This window comes from Vespa mandarinia, chromosome 1 (assembly GCF_050613455.1).
Source record: "Vespa mandarinia isolate Hongniang chromosome 1, ASM5061345v1, whole genome shotgun sequence".
NCBI classification, from domain to species: domain Eukaryota; kingdom Metazoa; phylum Arthropoda; class Insecta; order Hymenoptera; family Vespidae; genus Vespa; species Vespa mandarinia.
The window spans coordinates 20,323,374-20,340,601 of NC_140810.1; the positions used below are offsets into that span (position 1 = coordinate 20,323,374).

At 24.9% G+C, this 17,228-nt stretch overlaps 6 protein-coding genes across 11 annotated transcripts; 4 read left to right on the top strand and 2 right to left on the bottom strand.

The window, feature by feature from the left end:
- The first annotated feature begins 104 nt into the window (after positions 1-104).
- LOC118447490 (uncharacterized) lies at positions 105-3,826 on the top strand. The gene is made up of 7 exons (XM_035879483.2): positions 105-265; positions 374-535; positions 608-837; positions 942-2,379; positions 2,528-2,629; positions 2,698-2,750; positions 2,835-3,826. Exons 1-7 carry the CDS (start codon positions 186-188, stop codon positions 3,650-3,652), a joined length of 2,883 nt encoding a protein of 960 aa, XP_035735376.2. The 5' UTR covers positions 105-185; the 3' UTR covers positions 3,653-3,826.
- An 81-nt stretch (positions 3,827-3,907) lies between these two features.
- On the bottom strand, positions 3,908-4,710 carry mRpL42 (mitochondrial ribosomal protein L42). 2 transcript variants are annotated; one of them, XM_085656733.1, is made up of 3 exons: positions 4,465-4,710; positions 4,313-4,352; positions 3,908-4,231 (listed from the first exon to the last, which is right to left on the bottom strand). In XM_085656733.1, exons 2-3 carry the CDS (start codon positions 4,350-4,352, stop codon positions 4,002-4,004), a joined length of 270 nt encoding a protein of 89 aa, XP_085512859.1. In that variant the 5' UTR covers positions 4,465-4,710; the 3' UTR covers positions 3,908-4,001. The 2 variants fall into 2 exon arrangements, with proteins under 2 accessions (XP_085512859.1, XP_035735272.1); XM_035879379.2 differs by having other exon boundaries at positions 3,915-4,352; positions 4,465-4,625.
- A 551-nt stretch (positions 4,711-5,261) lies between these two features.
- CDC50 (cell cycle control protein 50A) lies at positions 5,262-8,943 on the bottom strand. Of its 4 annotated transcripts, none has more exons than XM_035879378.2 (5): positions 7,858-8,084; positions 6,920-7,744; positions 6,675-6,840; positions 6,399-6,455; positions 5,262-5,743 (listed from the first exon to the last, which is right to left on the bottom strand). In XM_035879378.2, exons 1-4 carry the CDS (start codon positions 7,907-7,909, stop codon positions 6,443-6,445), a joined length of 1,056 nt encoding a protein of 351 aa, XP_035735271.1. In that variant the 5' UTR covers positions 7,910-8,084; the 3' UTR covers positions 5,262-5,743; positions 6,399-6,442. The 4 variants fall into 4 exon arrangements, with proteins under 4 accessions (XP_035735271.1, XP_085512847.1, XP_035735270.1 ...); XM_085656721.1 differs by lacking the exon at positions 6,399-6,455 and adding an exon at positions 8,806-8,943 and having other exon boundaries at positions 5,275-5,743; positions 7,858-7,968; XM_035879377.2 differs by lacking the exon at positions 6,399-6,455 and adding an exon at positions 8,380-8,513 and having other exon boundaries at positions 5,275-5,743; positions 7,858-7,968.
- Positions 8,467-11,388, top strand: LOC118447442 (leukotriene A-4 hydrolase-like). Its single transcript, XM_035879375.2, has 10 exons — positions 8,467-8,653; positions 8,808-8,920; positions 9,085-9,239; positions 9,298-9,409; positions 9,494-9,562; positions 9,633-9,906; positions 9,979-10,274; positions 10,378-10,632; positions 10,698-10,993; positions 11,068-11,388. The coding sequence occupies exons 1-10, from the start codon at positions 8,611-8,613 to the stop codon at positions 11,309-11,311; spliced, it is 1,857 nt and encodes a 618-aa protein (XP_035735268.1). The 5' UTR covers positions 8,467-8,610; the 3' UTR covers positions 11,312-11,388.
- A 235-nt stretch (positions 11,389-11,623) lies between these two features.
- On the top strand, positions 11,624-12,605 carry Pfdn4 (prefoldin subunit 4). Its single transcript, XM_035879482.2, has 4 exons — positions 11,624-11,800; positions 11,869-11,973; positions 12,094-12,210; positions 12,297-12,605. Exons 1-4 carry the CDS (start codon positions 11,762-11,764, stop codon positions 12,447-12,449), a joined length of 414 nt encoding a protein of 137 aa, XP_035735375.1. The 5' UTR covers positions 11,624-11,761; the 3' UTR covers positions 12,450-12,605.
- A 608-nt stretch (positions 12,606-13,213) lies between these two features.
- Positions 13,214-16,299, top strand: LOC118447488 (protein-lysine N-methyltransferase SMYD4). 2 transcript variants are annotated; one of them, XM_035879481.2, is made up of 7 exons: positions 13,214-13,545; positions 13,631-13,890; positions 13,973-14,627; positions 14,682-14,968; positions 15,044-15,327; positions 15,400-15,877; positions 16,163-16,299. In XM_035879481.2, the coding sequence occupies exons 2-7, from the start codon at positions 13,704-13,706 to the stop codon at positions 16,168-16,170; spliced, it is 1,899 nt and encodes a 632-aa protein (XP_035735374.1). In that variant the 5' UTR covers positions 13,214-13,545; positions 13,631-13,703; the 3' UTR covers positions 16,171-16,299. The 2 variants fall into 2 exon arrangements, with proteins under 2 accessions (XP_035735374.1, XP_035735372.1); XM_035879479.2 differs by lacking the exon at positions 16,163-16,299 and having other exon boundaries at positions 15,400-16,036.
- The last annotated feature ends 929 nt before the right edge of the window (positions 16,300-17,228 follow it).

Sequence of the window (17,228 nt, forward strand, 5' to 3'; positions counted from 1 at the left end):
TGACTGATAATTTTGAATAAAATAATAAACACTAGAGGCGCTTCCATCTGTAAGACTTGTAATATTTGAAGTTAGCCGCTTATAATGTAAGCACCAATCGCATACTTTGACCAGTTGAAGTTTAAAAGTTATTATTTATATTATTATATGTTATTTTTTAAGTAAATATAATATTTCAAATAAAAATGTTAGCTACGCCAAAAAGTAAAGGGGACCTATTTTTGGCTTCTTCACTTTGCGATGGTCTTGAAGATACAAATATAAAGTGAAGTACAATATTTTTATTATAAATATTTGATGTACAAATTTATAATTAACATAAGTGAATACAATTATCTTTTCATTTAATATTTACGTACTTAATTTATTATAGACAAGTGACAACTCTTATATTGAATAAAGAGGCAGATCCTAATGTTTTAATTCCCACACATGGAATTACTCCGTTTCATTTAGTGATTGGCAATGATTCAGAAATATTTGCAGAAGAAGTAACAAAATTATTTTTACGACATGGTGGAAATCCTAATGTTAAGTAAGTATCAGTCAACTTGTGTAACATAGATTAAATAAAATAAATTCGAAATTTTCATATTTAATTCTATAGGTCTGTTGATGGATTAACACCTGTTCATGTTGCCGCTGCTTGGGGTAGAATACGTATTTTAGAGTTACTGTTATCAAATGGTGGTGATCCTTTACAGTTAGACGACGAAGGTCAAAGTCCATTTCATTATGCATTTGATGGAAAGTATTATAAAGTTATTACACTTCTTGGAAAATATTGTGGTTATAATATAGATGAAGATGGAAAACCAAAATATAAATTATCATTAGGTAAACAAAGATATATTGTTGCATATAATATTTGTATACAATTTTGGTTTATCGAAGGAATTCCAAAATTTTATTAATAACTTTCTTTCTATTTTATGTTATAGATAAAATTGTCTTAAATAATGGTAATGCTGTAGCTGAATATATCATACCAAAAAATACTTCGTTAAATGTAAACTATGATGGCTCAAGTAAAATGATTTTGAAATATTCTAATGAACATATATCTAGCGATATAGATGACTCCTGTATGACTTCCATTGTATCATCTTTTCCATCAAAACAAGGTTTAAAGAAAGATGAATTAGATTTTATGTTTGAAAAACTTTGCATTAATGAAAATGTTAAAAAGGAGAAAGTTCTCATTAGTGAAATTATTAATTCTCTTTCTACATCACTTACAAGCGATGCAACTATTAATGAAACCTTCTTAGATCATGTAAAACATGAGAAACAAAGTATGCCTACAAAAAGTTCACCTAAGAATTGTATTTTACCATTATTATCTTCAAGTCAAAAGACGAGTTCTAAATTTAATTCTATAAAATCAAAGAAAAAATATGTCACATCAAAATTCAAGCAAAAAGATTTATTATCGCATGATTTTAACGAACCACTAATTGAGTCTTGTAAATCTAAATCTACAAAAAAATCCAAGACAAATGTTCATAAATTACCTTTTATGTCATCAAGTATTTTAGATAATTCAATTATAAGTACTTCACCGAATTTTTATACTCCAATAAACAAAAGAAAAAGACAAAATATAGTTAAAACTTCGAATGTCGAAAGCTATTCTCCATCAAATAATCCTAGAAACAAATACATTAAATCCATTTTTACACCATATCCAAGAAAACAATATAAATCACCGATTTCTTATGAATACAATGAGCAAAGAAAAAAAATGATTCAATCTACACCAAGAAGAAAGCAAAGGAATATTCAGACTTCTTGTAAAGATATGAAAAAATGTTATTATCCATATACGAGAAATGGAGATAAAAAAAAGAATTCTGCAATAGAACATTCAGACAAGACATTTAATCTTATTTCAGGTGATACTTCTATATTATCGTTATCACCAGACGATTCATATTTTCCTAAACAGAAAAATAATGAAAGATATGTGGATAAACGATTTGCTGTGAAATTACATGAAGGCAAATATGATGAAAACATAAATGTTTTATCTTATGATGATACTTCTACTATTTTAACCAATTCTGATAATACAACAATATCTTCAAATATTTTACAATCTTTAACGGATTTAGAAAGCACAAATATTATTAACAATAATAATCAACATGTAAATAATAATGATCCTTATGAAATATATAATCATATACAATTATCAGCTAAATGTGCGGATTTGAAAAAGATGAAGGCACATAACTGTGTTTCTGAAATTGAAAAATATATGACAACAACATTAAATATTGAAAAACAAGTTTTATCAAATAATACAGAAATAAATGATTTACAGAATAGAAAACTAAATGAATATAATGTATTAGAACAAAGTATATCAATGTCAGGGTTAGTGTCTTATAATTATAATATGTAATGTCAAAGTTTATAGAAAAATTTTAATAGAAATTGTTTTAATAGGATAATAGTTAAACGCTTAGTTTTTTTTTGTTAACACATTAATCAATAATATGTAATAATATAATTACATTTTTAGGTCTTCTGCTTCATACATAAGTGTGGAAGAAGAATATAAGTATGAAGATCCAGAAAAAGGAGTCATTTTACTAGAACGACGAAAATGTATCACTCCTGCCAGGTAAGAAAACATAATAACTCTTTATACTTTATTTTTTTTCATTATAATGTTTATGACTAAAATTTCAGCATTCAAGAAGATAACAAAGAAAATGAATTTAGTTTTAGCAAGAATAAAACAAGTATGTTCATAATATTCATAGAGAAATTCTTAAGATGTATACATTTTGAAAAATTACTATTTAATGTCTTTTTTTTCTTTTTAGATATCTCATCATCTAATTTTCCATCTGAATTACTTTTCATTGATGATCATATTCTTAGACAAAAGCTAACTGAATTAGGTGATATACCTGGGCCAATTACTACTACCACAAGACATTTATATTTAAAACGTCTTGTTAATATACAAAATAAACAAATGTGTACAACTTCGTCTTCTTTAAAAGATATTTCTAATGTAAATCAAATGAAACCATGGTTAGCATTTGGAGATTGGATAAATGATTTGAATTTATATAGGACAATTGAAACTGATGTATTTAAAGAATTCATTTCACCAGATCCATCTCGTAGATGGCGTGAAGGAACATCTAAAACCTCTTTTAATTATCTTTTATTGGATCCACGTATAACTCAGGATTTACCACATCGTGCTTTACAACTTTCCGAATCAGAGATTTGGATGACTTTTCTTTCTTCTATATTTTACATTGGGAAAGGTAAACGATCTAGACCCTATTCTCATCTTTATGACGCTTTTAACATATGGGTTTCAAAAGAACAAAATTTATTAAACAAAAAAATTAAACATATATTAGATATATGGAATGATGGCTATGGTGTTATATGTTTACATGTATTCCAAAACACAATTCCAGTAGAAGCATATACGCGAGAAGCAGTAATGATAGATGCATTAGGTATTGAACATTTAACAAATTGTAAAAATGGTGAATATTATGGTATTATAGCTACATGGAATTTGAGAGATAAATGTAGGTTTGGAAGATATTTGTTACATAAAGCATTACAAATTTTATTGCACGAAGGTGAAAGACAACTCTTTCCTGAACATTTATAAAAATGTAAAAAATTTGAAAGGAATTATTTTTGTTAGATGTGTATAAAGAAATTATAATAATTGTAAATAATCTGTCCACTTATAAGATTATATTATTACGTAACTCAAAGACTACATAAAAATTAATGTAAATGAAAATTGTATTGTGAAATTAAGTGCATGTATATAATTTAAATGTTGACTGATATTTTTTATAGTTATAACATATTTATTAATTTATAAAAGATAATGTGCAATAATCAAAATAAAAGAATACATTTGAAGATAATAATATATAACTTTATTTCTCATAGTAAAAGTAAATTAAAGAATATACACACAACATAAAGAGAGATCTAGTTTGTATATTTTACAAGTATGGTCTATCAGGTTCAGTTTTTTTGGCTTTTTTATCTCTACTTCGAGGATACCATCTATGTTTAGTAGTAAAGGTTAATTTTGCTAATTCTGCAATGACATCATCTTGATTCTTTTGCTTGAAGACATCTTCAATATCTTTTTCACCGATTTTAAGTACTGCATTTGATATTGAAACTTCTTCTTCTATAGGCTTTGAGTACTCATAAGGAAATCCTTGATCTGGATGCCAACAAATAATCATATCTTTATCAGTGAATACAACAACTTCTGGAGGTAATGTACTATAGCTAGGATACTTTCCACGCCATGTACGAATACCAATTCGTGCAATTGTGTTCATCTGTTAAATAAAAATATATTACTGCATAAAATTAATATAAATCTATGAAATTTAGGTTACTGTATAAAACAATATAAATGATATTAAAAATATTTTATATTGCTTAATATACCTTGACAAAATTACGCTAAAATAGGTAATTTTCTTTTCTTGCTACTTTAATAAAAAAAAAAAAATCTTTTAAAGATTTTTATGTTGTAAGGAGAAAAGTTCCTTACATTCGGAACAGTTGATTATTGACTATGATTAAGAACATAACCTAACATTACGACAATGGCGCCAATATTTAACTTGTGCTCTTATAATTTGCAATTATTTTATAAATATGTAAAATTACCAAAGAGCTCTTAGGATTTATATATAAGAAAACCGTAATGCTTACATTTAGAAAATTTATTAATGCTTGTATTTTTATATCTGCATAAGTACATTAAAGCACGAACTTGTGAGTTTATTATAATGACAATAAAGATATACTTTCAATTAATACTAAAGATTCGTTTATTTAGAATAGTAACCACGTCTTTGTTTAGATTCAAAGACATAAATAAGACGCTAAATTCAATAGTTTCTTCTATAGATAAGGCACATACTATTTTTTTTAATATTTGAAATTGTACAAGTTAAAAATGCTTATGAACAATAATTTATGCTACTAATTATTTGTGAAAATAAAATGTAGGTATGGAAAAATTGCATTATTGCAACTTTATAAATTTTCAAGATTATTATTGATTGGAATAAGATCTTAAATCAGAAGGAAAACAATTTACTTCTAAAATCTATGTTCTTTGGATAAAATTTGTCACTTATACTTTTTGTTATTTTACTTACAGTTACATATATATTCTATATATATGTATATATATATAGAACATCTTTCAAATAGTTATATCTTAGTATTATTTACTCGCAATACTGACAAAAATAATACAAATATGTATTACTTAAATATGAAGAACTTAAAAATAAAATATTACATCAATAAATAAAAATATTAAGAAGAAACTAATTCTGATATAGCATTTGGTATAAAACACTCTCTATATAAATCTCTAAAATTCATAACATATAATACAAAATAACTATTTCGTGTAATATTAGTGATAATAATTGATGTACACAAAAATGTGTTTTCATTAATTACACCTTTTCGTTGTTACTAATATAAAGTAATTTATAACATCTTAACTTTTATAAAAATCAATTTTTTTTACTATTTTAAAACTGTAATGTTTCTTTTAACTGCAGGACCAGATACGACAAAATTATATATTTATATCTCATTATAGAGGTAGTTAGCCCAACACAATTCAATAAATATTGTTTTTAAATCCAGTTACTCTTACTGATATTCTGTAGATGGATTCACATCAATCATCTCAGTTGTGCTAAAAAAAGAATTCTACCATAAATATTTGTATTATTTATATAAAAAAATTAGTCTAAAATATAATTACAGCAAATGCATACATGATGCATAAAAAAAGAATAAAAAACTGTATTAAAATTATAAAAAAAATATGCTAAGAGTAATATATATCTAATATTTTATACATATTAATACAAAATAATAAGTAATCTTAATCTTCTAAATAATAAAGATTACATGTTTTTACCAATATGTTATAATACTTGACCTAAATTTTTAAATAACTTTGAAATAATTAACTATAAATAATGATATAATCACATTTCAGAAATGATTGACATGCTTTTATAAGTAGATTATTTTAAATTAATGCAAATATCTTCAATTATATTTAAATATAATATGAATGTTTGAAATGAAATATATACATAAATAATAACAAACTGAAATATTAAATGACATTCAACAATCACATGCATTTTTTTCATTTGTTAAATTGCATGCTACTAAATCTGTATAAAAATAAAATAGCTTGTTTTATAAGACATTCCGAATTATAAAAACAGTACAATACATTTAATAATACATTTTTATAAAAAGAAAAGATATAAAATGCATACTTCGACTGATCAAATTACACTGGACAAACATAACACAACTTTACAAACACTTACAAGAACAATTATGGTGCCTTAAACATATTTTCTTGTTGTCGTCTTTACATTAGTTTGCTGTATAACATTATATAATGATTCATTGTCAATAACAATTGTATATATATATTTTTTTTATTCTCTAAAAATGTTTACTGTTCAATAGAATATTATTATTAATCTTATATTGGAAAAATTGATTCCTTAATATTCAATTATTCAATAATATACACAATTTTCATTTTATAAAAAAATAAAATCAGATTTCAAATTGATTTATACTATAATAATTCTTACCTCTTGGAATATTTTATATGTATGATTGATAATGCTATTCCAAGTACTAAGCAAATACATCCAACCACTATGTACGCAATACCAAGAAATGGATTTTTTCCACCCAAAAGTGACGTTGTGCTTAGAATCATTCTTTTGGTACCATCAAAAGAAGACACTGAATATGCTAAAATAAAATATGTATATATTAAATATGTATATATTAAATAAAAACATGTTTCCTTTATAAAAAGAAATTTTCATACAATATTTAACTCTGAGTGTATAATTTCCTGCAAGTAAGCCTTCAGTAAAACCTTCAACAGAATGATCAACCCTACGGTATAATTTTCTAAATGTTGGTAAAGCAGCAGTTCTCATCCATACAATGAGATCTTCATTTTGAAATCCATTATTACTTGCATTATGTGGGTCTAAGTCATAGATATGTTTTTCCCAATTTTTTGGTTTAGCAAATCTCTCGGAAGAAAATATTTCTCTTAAATCACCTTCTGGATTTTTAAATTTGATATTTTTATCAGAAGGCCATGCTATGCCAGTTTTTAATAATGGTACATCTTTTCGATTTCTTTCAGAATGTAATGTTAATTCATCACTAAAGAGAGAATTGGCTATAGCTCCACATGGAACTATTGGTTTCGTAATATTATGTTCATTAACTTCATATGCAAATGGTTTACAATCACTAGATACTTCATCTGATAATATTCCTAATAATTGATTATCATCCCTAGATTTAACATATCGACGATGATTCTGATAGAAGTTTGTTAAGCCATAATACATATAAACTTCTCCGTCAAAATCCGTAGATAATACAAAATTTATTTCACAATAACAAGCATTTTTTGGATTTTGTGCAATTATATCTATACATCTTTTACCATCAGTACTATTAGAATTACAATAGGTATAATCTATTGTTTGTTCTTTTACTTTATCAGAAAAGTATAATAATCCAATTCCAACTGGTATAAATGCAACTCCTATTACAAAAAATGTTGGTAAAACAGTTCCAGCAGTAAGAATAGGTTGCCAAGCAGGTAAACGTTGCTGTTTGAATGCGCTATCTGTCAAAAATAGTAGACATATATCAAAAGATGACATAATGAAATGAATATTTTTCATCAATATTAATGCAACATAATTTTCATAAATATTAATGCAAAATTACAATTCTTACCTGATGGCTTTTTTGTTTTAGGTAATGAACTACTATCACTCATCGGTGTCATAATTCTTCAATAAAAGTAAAACGATAAAGTTCTATATTTCGATATCTTCGTCTTCTTCCCTTAAATAATTATAAGTAACATTAGTTTGACAATTCTACACACTCAATTATCATCATTTGTAAACTAAAGAATCATGAAGTTCAGAGTTTCTAGAATCGACAAATGCTTTCTAGCTAGTGAATAATTAAAAAACTCTAAACGAATGTTAACTATAGGGAATTTTTTATTAATAATTGGTAATAATTGCAATAAATTTTTCATTAATTTGTGACACATGACAAATATAAAAAAGAGACAGCGTAGTAGACATAGATGATAAATATTCAAAAGTAATATGTGTTTGTAATTTTTATGAAATGCAAGAAACTATAACCTCATAAAAAGAAATATACATATATAATAAGAAATATATATATATATATATATATATATATATAATATGTATACAAATATATATACATAAATAGTACCTTTCGAAGAATAATACTATGTGAACACTATATAAAATAATTTGGATAGTTCACTAATATTTCTGATAAAAATGGATATACTTTATCTTTAATGATAAACAAAATCTAAGAAATTTATCTTTGTTACACTGCGCATGTCATTTAATAGAATCCGTGACTTGTAACATCGTCATTGTAATTTCATAAAAATCTATTTAAATATTTGTTTATAATTTAATATACATATATAAAATGGCTTTAAGTGAGAATGATCCAAATTCATTTTCTAGACCAGGTATTTCATATTTGCATTTTATCATTAATTATATAGTATATTATAATAAATATGTTTGATGTATATCATTATAAAAATTGTATAAAATATAAAAATTAATATTTACACATATATAATATTTTTATTAGCAATTATTATAAATAAATATTTACAGATTTAGCAGTTGTAACCCATATTCATCTAGAGTTAAATGTTGATTTTGATAGAAAAGTTTTGTCAGGTAAAGCAATTCTGGACATAGAAAAAAAAGGAGCTACGAATACAGTGGTAAGAAATTAATCGAATTATCCCTTTCTATTACTTTTCTATCTTTTATGTCATATTATGTACATATATATATATATATATATATATATATATATATATGTAATATATAATAATATATAATATATAATATATAAAATATTAATTGTACCATATTAAATGTTTAGATTTTAGATAATCGTAATCTTATTATATTATCAGTTATTAATGTTGATAATGGATCTACTTTGAATTATAAAGTAGAAAGTGATATTGGATATGGTTCTAAGTTTATTATTGAATTACCAACACCTGTAAATTCAACTAATGAAAATGATACAAGGTAATAATTAAATTATTTGTTTATAGTTTTATTAATAATTAAAAAATTTCATCTTCAGATATAAAATTGAAATTAACTATGAGACAGCATCAGATGCAACTGGTTTACAATGGTTGACACCAGAACAAACAACTGGAGGAAAACATCCTTATCTATTTTCTCAGTGTGAGGTAAATATTTTATTTATATCTTAATTATTATAGAAAAAATATTTTTATTATACATATATAAACATATTAAATTATGTTGTAAAGGCTATACATGCTAGATCTGTGCTTCCTTGTCAAGATACTCCATCTGTCAAATTCACTTATTCTGCTAAGGTAAACAGATATTTAATATAATATAATATGAAAGTATGAATCTATTTAACAAATGCAGTAAATCATTTAGATATCAGCACCACAAGAGATGACAGTATTAATGTCTGCTTTATTAGATGATGTTACAAATAATGAAACAACGAAAATATACAGATTTCACCAACCTATTCCAGTACCATCGTACTTAATAGCTATTGCAGTTGGTGTATTAGCATCTAAAAAGATTGGTCCTAGAAGTACTGTCTGGGCTGAACAAGAATATATAGATCGCAGTGCATATGAATTTGCTGAAACTGAGACTATGTTACAAATTGCCGAACAAATATGTGGACCCTATGTGTGGGGTATAGTATTATTTTGTAAAAAATATATATTTTTAGTAATTGATTATTTTCATATAATATTATCTTCTATAGGTGTATATGACTTATTAGTGCTCCCACCAAGCTTTCCATTTGGGGGAATGGAAAATCCATGTCTAACATTTGTAACACCAACTCTTCTTGCTGGAGATCGTTCTCTAGCTAATGTAGTAGCTCATGAAATTGCACATAGTTGGACTGGGAATTTAGTAACTAATGCAAATTTTGAACATTTTTGGTTGAATGAAGGTTTCACAATGTTTGTTGAGAGAAAAATAAATGGAAGGATGTTTGGTGAAAAATATAGGCAATTCAGTGCAATAAATGGACTTAAATCTTTGGAAGAATGTGTAAGTAAACTAAAATATTGATATATTACTTTATATATGTTTGTTCAGAAAATATTAAATAAAAGATATGAATACCATTTGTTATATAGAGATTTTTTTACAGATTGAAACACTTGGAAAATCAAATCAGATAACAAATTTAATTCCAAGCTTAATAGGGATCAATCCTGATGATTCATTTTCAGTTGTACCTTATGAAAAAGGTCATACACTTTTATTTTATTTAGAGCAACTATTGGGTGGTTCAGACGTATTTGAACCCTTTTTAAAATCATATTTAAGTACATATGAATATAAAAGTATAGTTACTAATACTTGGAAGGAATATTTATACAAGTATTTTCCAAATAAGATTGAGGTAACAACATTATTGCACATTGCATTAAAAATAAAAAAATATTAAACACGAAATTTTTATTTTAGCTATTAGATTCGGTGGATTGGAATGCATGGTTTAATACACCTGGCATGCCACCAGTTATACCGAATTATGATAAAAGTTTAGCTATTGCCTGCACTGAATTAGCACAAAAATGGATTTCATGGGATGAAACTACTACATCACCTTTTGACAAAAATGACATACAAAATTTAACTGCAATTCAAAAGATAACATTTTTAGCTGAGTTACGTGCATCATCTACTATTTTGTCATTACAAAAACTTGAAACTATGCAAGATACATATGATTTTAATTCTATAAAGAATGCTGAAATAAGGTAAATTAAGTATAAAATTAATTAAGTGCGAAATAATAGATGTATTTTTTTTATTAATATGTTTGTACATCCAGATTTTTATGGCTACGTTTGTGTATAAAAAGTCGTTGGGCATCAAAAGTATCAGATGCTTTAGATTTTGCTACAGAACAAGGGCGATTGAAATTTGTTCGCCCGATATTTCGTGATCTTTACAAATGGAAGGAAATGCGTCAGACTGCGATTGATACATATTTAAAAAATAAAAATAAAATGATGTATGTTACTGCACATATGGTAGCTAAAGATCTTCATCTTAATGACTGCAAATTTATGTAATTTCTTCAATAATGTATTTTTATAATAAATAATTGGCTTTTCATATTCTGTGAGAATATGAATCTTCTTTAAAAATATATAGTTTTTCTTTTTTTCATTATCTCGATTAATTTCAATGGATACAATCATTACTTCATTCAATATATACATAATAATACATATATATATATATATATATATATATATATATATATAAACATCATTGTTAACGTATATTAACATTTATTAATCACTATTATTTTATAAAAATTAGTCCCGAATAGATTTTATGCGCATGCGTATTAACATGATGTTTTCGAGCGCATGCGCGTGAATTACAAAATGTTATGGATGTATAAGAAAGTAGAATATTCGGTTTCCGATTAATATTAATTTGTGTAAAGTACGTTTTATAAATATATACGTAATTTATAAATCATTAAAAATTTATTAATAAATAAATAAATAATTATGGCCGGAGGAAAAAATGAACAAGGTGGATTTCAACCGGTAAGTGAATTGTTAAAGGTGTCTTATTACAGTATTAGAAAGGTTAATTTATTTCTTTACGTTTACAGGATTCTGATGTTCATATTACTTATGATGATCAACAGAAAATCAACAGATTTGCAAAACAAAATGCTAAATTGGAAGATTATAAAGAAGAACTTAAATTTAAACAAGTGATTACAAAAAAAATATCTATTCTTAGATAGTTTTGCTAATTCATAGCCTTATTTGGTCATACGTTGTTCAATTTCATGTAAAATTGGCGAAACTGAATTACTTTTTTATATTCACAGAATGAATTGAAAAATTTAGAAGATGCTTGTGATGAATTGACTCTTGCAGACGATGACGTTAAGATACCATATTCTATTGGAGAAGTTTTTGTTTATCAAGATATTGAAAAAACACAGGTGTTTATAATCCATAAATGGAAACAAAATTATAATTTAAAAATATATATTTTAATACTATATGTTACATTTATTTATAATTACAGAATTGTTTAGAAAATGCTAAAGAAAAAAAGAAAGCAGAAATAGCAAGTTTGGAAAGTAAATGCGATGAATTAAAGTCATTGATGAATGAATTGAAGACTCAGTTATATGCAAAGTTTAGCAATCATATAAACTTAGAAAGGGAAGAAGACTGAGTTATTTAAAATAGTTCTTAATAAAGAGAAAGTTTGTATTAACAATCATTTGACATATAAAACTATTTCTATTCTGGCTATAACAGTCGACTACTGATTTCAAAAAGTTATTGTCATTTAATACATGAAAAAAATAATACACAAATATCTTTAATATGCGTTTTTTCTTATTATACACACACACACACATACATATATATATATATGTATGTATATTATACATTTTTTATTATAATTATATTAGTTTTATCTTGGCTTGAGAAATTTAACTCCATTGAGAAAAAAAAAGTTTAAAGAAAATTATTTTCAACATTTGATTATTTTTTTATTTCTATAACATTTAAAAATAATACAGGGGAATGTAAAAGATAAATGATTGTGTGCTAAATACTGCTGCAAATTTGGATTATAGCCAAGTTCTTTGTACTTAGTACATTCACATTCATGTTACAATATAAGCAATCTATTTCCTATACAGAATTTTCTATAAATACTCCCATGAATTTATTTTTCAAGAATAAAATAAATATACATAATATTAATCATTTATTTTTGTTTGTTTTTTTCATAAATAATTAAAAATATTAAATCTTTATATATCTCTATCTATTATATTTCAAGCTAATTTTAAATGGTTTGAATACTAGAAACAATTTCTTCCTATTTTCAGCACTTAAATGTGTAAGATATCACAAAAATATAATAATATAATATTGTTATGTTTGTTTTTTATTACGTGTAGGTCATATATAGTGCTACTTAAAAATCCAAACTTATATCTTTAATTATACATACAAAATATGTAGTGTATTATTGATATAATAAATTCCTAATGGATTAAATTACGCTAAGAGTGTACTTGTTTTGATTGTGTAGTTAAACAGTCTTTAGTTCCCTCTTTCATTTTCCTAGAGGTAATTTTAGTCTCATCTCATAGTCTTAATCTTAGTACATGTACTACTTTGGCCAATGCAATAGCCTGTAATTTTTTAAGTAACCAACTTCTAATACAATATATATTTATTGCAAGTATAGAAATTTGTTGAATAGTACAGTGATGTTAATATAAACAAAGGAATTGAACAGTAGTGTGAATGTTAATATTTAATTTGAATAATTTATTTTTAAAATATATGATTTTATATATTTTTTACTCATTGTAATTCCAATATTATTTGCAGCTTTGCAGAAGTTATATATAATTTTATTTCAAAATAAATTGTTATTATTTTTATAATATCTTATGATTATAATATGGATTTAGCAAAAGAGTTAATATTGAATCTTAAACAAAAGAATGTTTCACATGTGGGATACGGTTTACAAAAGGAATGTGAAGCTCTTGTTGGACATATTTTACAAAATATGGTAAAATCTCAATTGCCACCATTAAATGTTGAAAGAAAAAATACAGAGGATGCAGTCAGATATAGAGAAGAAGGTAAATAAAAACTTTCTTACCTAATATATTTTTATTTTATACGAGTACAAATTTTTTTTTTTTTTTTTTTTTTTTAATATAGGAAATCAACATTTTGTTGTGGGCGATGACATTGATGCTATAGAGAGTTATACTAAAAGTTTAGCATATGCTAATAATAAAGAGTTAATGGCATATGCACATGCGAATAGATCTGCAGCTTTGTTCAGAAAAGAAATGTATAAAGAATGTTTGATAGATATTGATGCTGCTTTATTATATGGGTATCCAGAAAATAAAAGAACAAAACTTATGGAAAGAGGAGCCAAAGCAATCGATGAACTTAAGAAAATTTTACAAATATCCGAGAATAAACATACTAACATTGAAAAAATTATAGATCAAATTTGTTTAAATCAAAATGTAAAAGAAGACATTACAAAAACAGATACTAATGATATACATATTAATGATAAAAATAAAGAAAGAAATTTATTGCTTGATAATCATGAAAAACGATTTTTTAATATCAGTCATTTTCCTATCAAATGTACAACACAAAAACCAAGATATTTAGAGAAAGAAGGTTCTTTATCTCTTGCTTATGGTCAAAATAAGGAGTGTCCTGCTGCTAGCGATGGTATCAAAATTGTTTTTTCTAAAGAATTTGGACGTCACCTTATAGCTACAAAAAATTTGAGTCCAGGAGATATAGTTACCATTGAAAATCCGTATGCACATGTCATCTATGAGGACAGGTATAATGACGTTTTAATAATTAAATTTATTTTTAAATATTTTTAATATTGTAGGTTCTACACCCATTGTCATCAATGTCTTTCAAGATGTTATAATTTAATACCGTGTTCAAATTGTCCAATTGCACAATATTGTTCAGAAGAATGTAAAAAGATAGCTTGGGATATGGCTCATGTGACAGAATGTCCAATTTTGGTACTATTAAAAAATTTATTGAACGTTGATAAAGACAAGATAAGAATGCTTACTAAAATTATCAGACTGTTAATTATTGTAACAGAAAATGGTTCCAAGATAAAGGAATTACAAGAAGATATGAAAATTGCAGAATTCAATCCTGGTATTTTTATATTTTTAATATTTGATACATTACACAATTAGCATAACATACTTAAATGTAATTTTTTACCTTTAGATAATAGGACAGCAGGTTTTTCAGATGAGGGTGTATTTTATAGTTTTAGTGCTCGATCTGCTTTAAGTCTTGCAACAAATATGATTACTAGACCATTAATAGGTATCAGTGCATTTGCATGTATTTCAGCACTTGCTACTATTCTTCTAGCTACACAGACTAATTTCTTTGGCAAAAAATATGAAATAGATTATTTGGAAGATATAAGAGAATTTTCTAATTTAAAATTTTGTGGTAGTATTATGTTTCGGGCATGTGTTATTATGTCTTCTAATTGTTTTTCAGTAAGTTTCATAAATATGTAAAATGTACGTGGTACTTTATTGTTACTTTATTCTTTGTTTTACTTTTGTTAGGTACAACAAGAGCCAGGAGTAAAATCTGGATCAGGTTTATATGTAACACACAGTTTGTACAATCATTCATGTAGTCCAAATACGTTTAGACATTTTGAAGGACTGACTATGATTACTCGTGCGTTACATCCAATTTTAACAGGAGATCAAATTTTTACAAGTTATGGCCCTGAATATGCATATATGTCACGTTTAGAAAGGAAAGAAAAAATAATGCAGGATTATTTTTTTGATTGTCAATGTTCTGCATGTGTATTTAATTGGCCCATTTATACTGAAATACTACATAATCACGTGGGTTCGATTACCCAAAATAAGCAACTCGTAGAAAAATTAAAACCCTTTAAACAAAGATTGCTTAAGAATATCTATGATATCGATGCAGTAAAAAACGTTCTTAATATTTTATATAAAGAAGTATCTCAACCATGTGAGGAGATAGTTCATGCAGAACAATATCTAAAAAGTTACTATTTAGGTAAATTTAAGTGATTTAAATTATTTTAAACGAAATGATAATTGCTTGGCTTGCTTATATATAATGGCTTATTTATATGCTTCGTAAAAACTGCTGCTTTATTTTCCTTTATCCATCTAGCATCTTATAAATTAGCCTTAATAAAGTTGCTTTTCTTGCATTAACAATTATTGATTTTTTAAGTTTTTTCTACTGCTTTATTTATAAACATATGAAAGGAATTAATGCGATTAATAATATAAACAATGCACTTGTGTATTATATATTATATATTTTGTTTTTTAGATCCGTAATACATGGGTTTATATATTAAGCAGTACATTTAATAAAAGACATGAGTGTTTTTAAAAATTTTTTATTTAAGTTATATGTATATTTTGCTAGATGACACTAAATACATGCACATCATTTTTACATCAACTTGAAGAAATGTGTATATATATATATATATACACACACATATGTATATACATACATATATATATATATATATATATATATATATATATATATACATATATATATATATATATACATACACACATTTATTTATTTATCAATCAGTGTCAATATGAAGGAATTACAGTAAACTAATGTGTACATGTAACTATATCATTGAACATTATAAGTCTGTAATGATACTTTACCTTTTAAGAAAGTAAGTATATTTTATTCCTATTAATAATAAGAAAGAAATCTATATTATTAATATATGAAAAAAAATATTCGTTAACGGAAAGAAATGCACTATATTGTCACATTTAAAAGTAAGATGAAACTATTTTTAGCAGGACTTGAGAAATTCATATTTAATAATTCATTATGATAGTGTAAAGTTTATAAATTATATAAAAAAAATCATTGAAGAATATATATATACATAAAAATTGATTTAGTTGTATATAAGATTCTATATATTATTTTTAAAATGTAACTGTCTTCTTATTAATGAAAAATATTTTTACATTATTTGTATGAAGTAAAAGAAATAAATTTTGATATTACTGCTACTCCTAGAAAACAATAAAAGGCCGATTAAGTTTATAATATCATTATATTCCATAATATAAGTCATTATGTGTAATTGAACAAATTAATATCGCGTTTATATTAAATTAAAATCATATCATATCATACCATAGTAATTTTTATACTGAGTTTATGATGAAATCATATAGTAGCAGTACACATACCATCTCTGATTATTTATATCAGAGAATGAGACATTTACAATTAAAAAATTTTCATACTGCTATTACACCGAGTCCCTATTAAATGTAAGTTCAAATATAAAGATTCAATAAGATATTCAATTTTTCTACATTATTCAACAAAAGTTTTCAATAATGTA

Bases quoted from the DNA above. Each gene is read 5' to 3' on its own strand.
- CDC50 (XM_085656721.1), bottom strand. From the start codon at position 7,909: ATGACACCGATGAGTGATAGTAGTTCATTACCTAAAACAAAAAAGCCA. The intron at 6,841-6,919 runs GTATGAAAATTT...ATTTTATTTTAG, and splicing joins TACACTCAGAGTTAAATATT to CATATTCAGTGTCTTCTTTT. The intron at 5,744-6,674 runs GTAAGAATTATT...TTCTTTTTTTAG, and splicing joins CATATAAAATATTCCAAGAG to CACAACTGAGATGATTGATG.
- LOC118447488 (XM_035879479.2), top strand. From the start codon at position 13,704: ATGGATTTAGCAAAAGAGTTAATATTGAATCTTAAACAAAAGAATGTT. The intron at 13,891-13,972 runs GTAAATAAAAAC...TTTTTAATATAG, and splicing joins AGTCAGATATAGAGAAGAAG to GAAATCAACATTTTGTTGTG. The intron at 15,328-15,399 runs GTAAGTTTCATA...TACTTTTGTTAG, and splicing joins TGTCTTCTAATTGTTTTTCA to GTACAACAAGAGCCAGGAGT.
- mRpL42 (XM_035879379.2), bottom strand. From the start codon at position 4,352: ATGAACACAATTGCACGAATTGGTATTCGTACATGGCGTGGAAAGTAT.
- LOC118447490 (XM_035879483.2), top strand. From the start codon at position 186: ATGTTAGCTACGCCAAAAAGTAAAGGGGACCTATTTTTGGCTTCTTCA. The intron at 2,380-2,527 runs GTTAGTGTCTTA...TTACATTTTTAG, and splicing joins CAAAGTATATCAATGTCAGG to GTCTTCTGCTTCATACATAA. The intron at 2,630-2,697 runs GTAAGAAAACAT...CTAAAATTTCAG, and splicing joins AAATGTATCACTCCTGCCAG to CATTCAAGAAGATAACAAAG.
- Pfdn4 (XM_035879482.2), top strand. From the start codon at position 11,762: ATGGCCGGAGGAAAAAATGAACAAGGTGGATTTCAACCG. The intron at 11,974-12,093 runs GTGATTACAAAA...TTATATTCACAG, and splicing joins AAGAACTTAAATTTAAACAA to AATGAATTGAAAAATTTAGA. The intron at 12,211-12,296 runs GTGTTTATAATC...TTATAATTACAG, and splicing joins AAGATATTGAAAAAACACAG to AATTGTTTAGAAAATGCTAA.
- LOC118447442 (XM_035879375.2), top strand. From the start codon at position 8,611: ATGGCTTTAAGTGAGAATGATCCAAATTCATTTTCTAGACCAG. The intron at 8,654-8,807 runs GTATTTCATATT...AAATATTTACAG, and splicing joins AAATTCATTTTCTAGACCAG to ATTTAGCAGTTGTAACCCAT. The intron at 10,275-10,377 runs GTAAGTAAACTA...ATTTTTTTACAG, and splicing joins TTAAATCTTTGGAAGAATGT to ATTGAAACACTTGGAAAATC.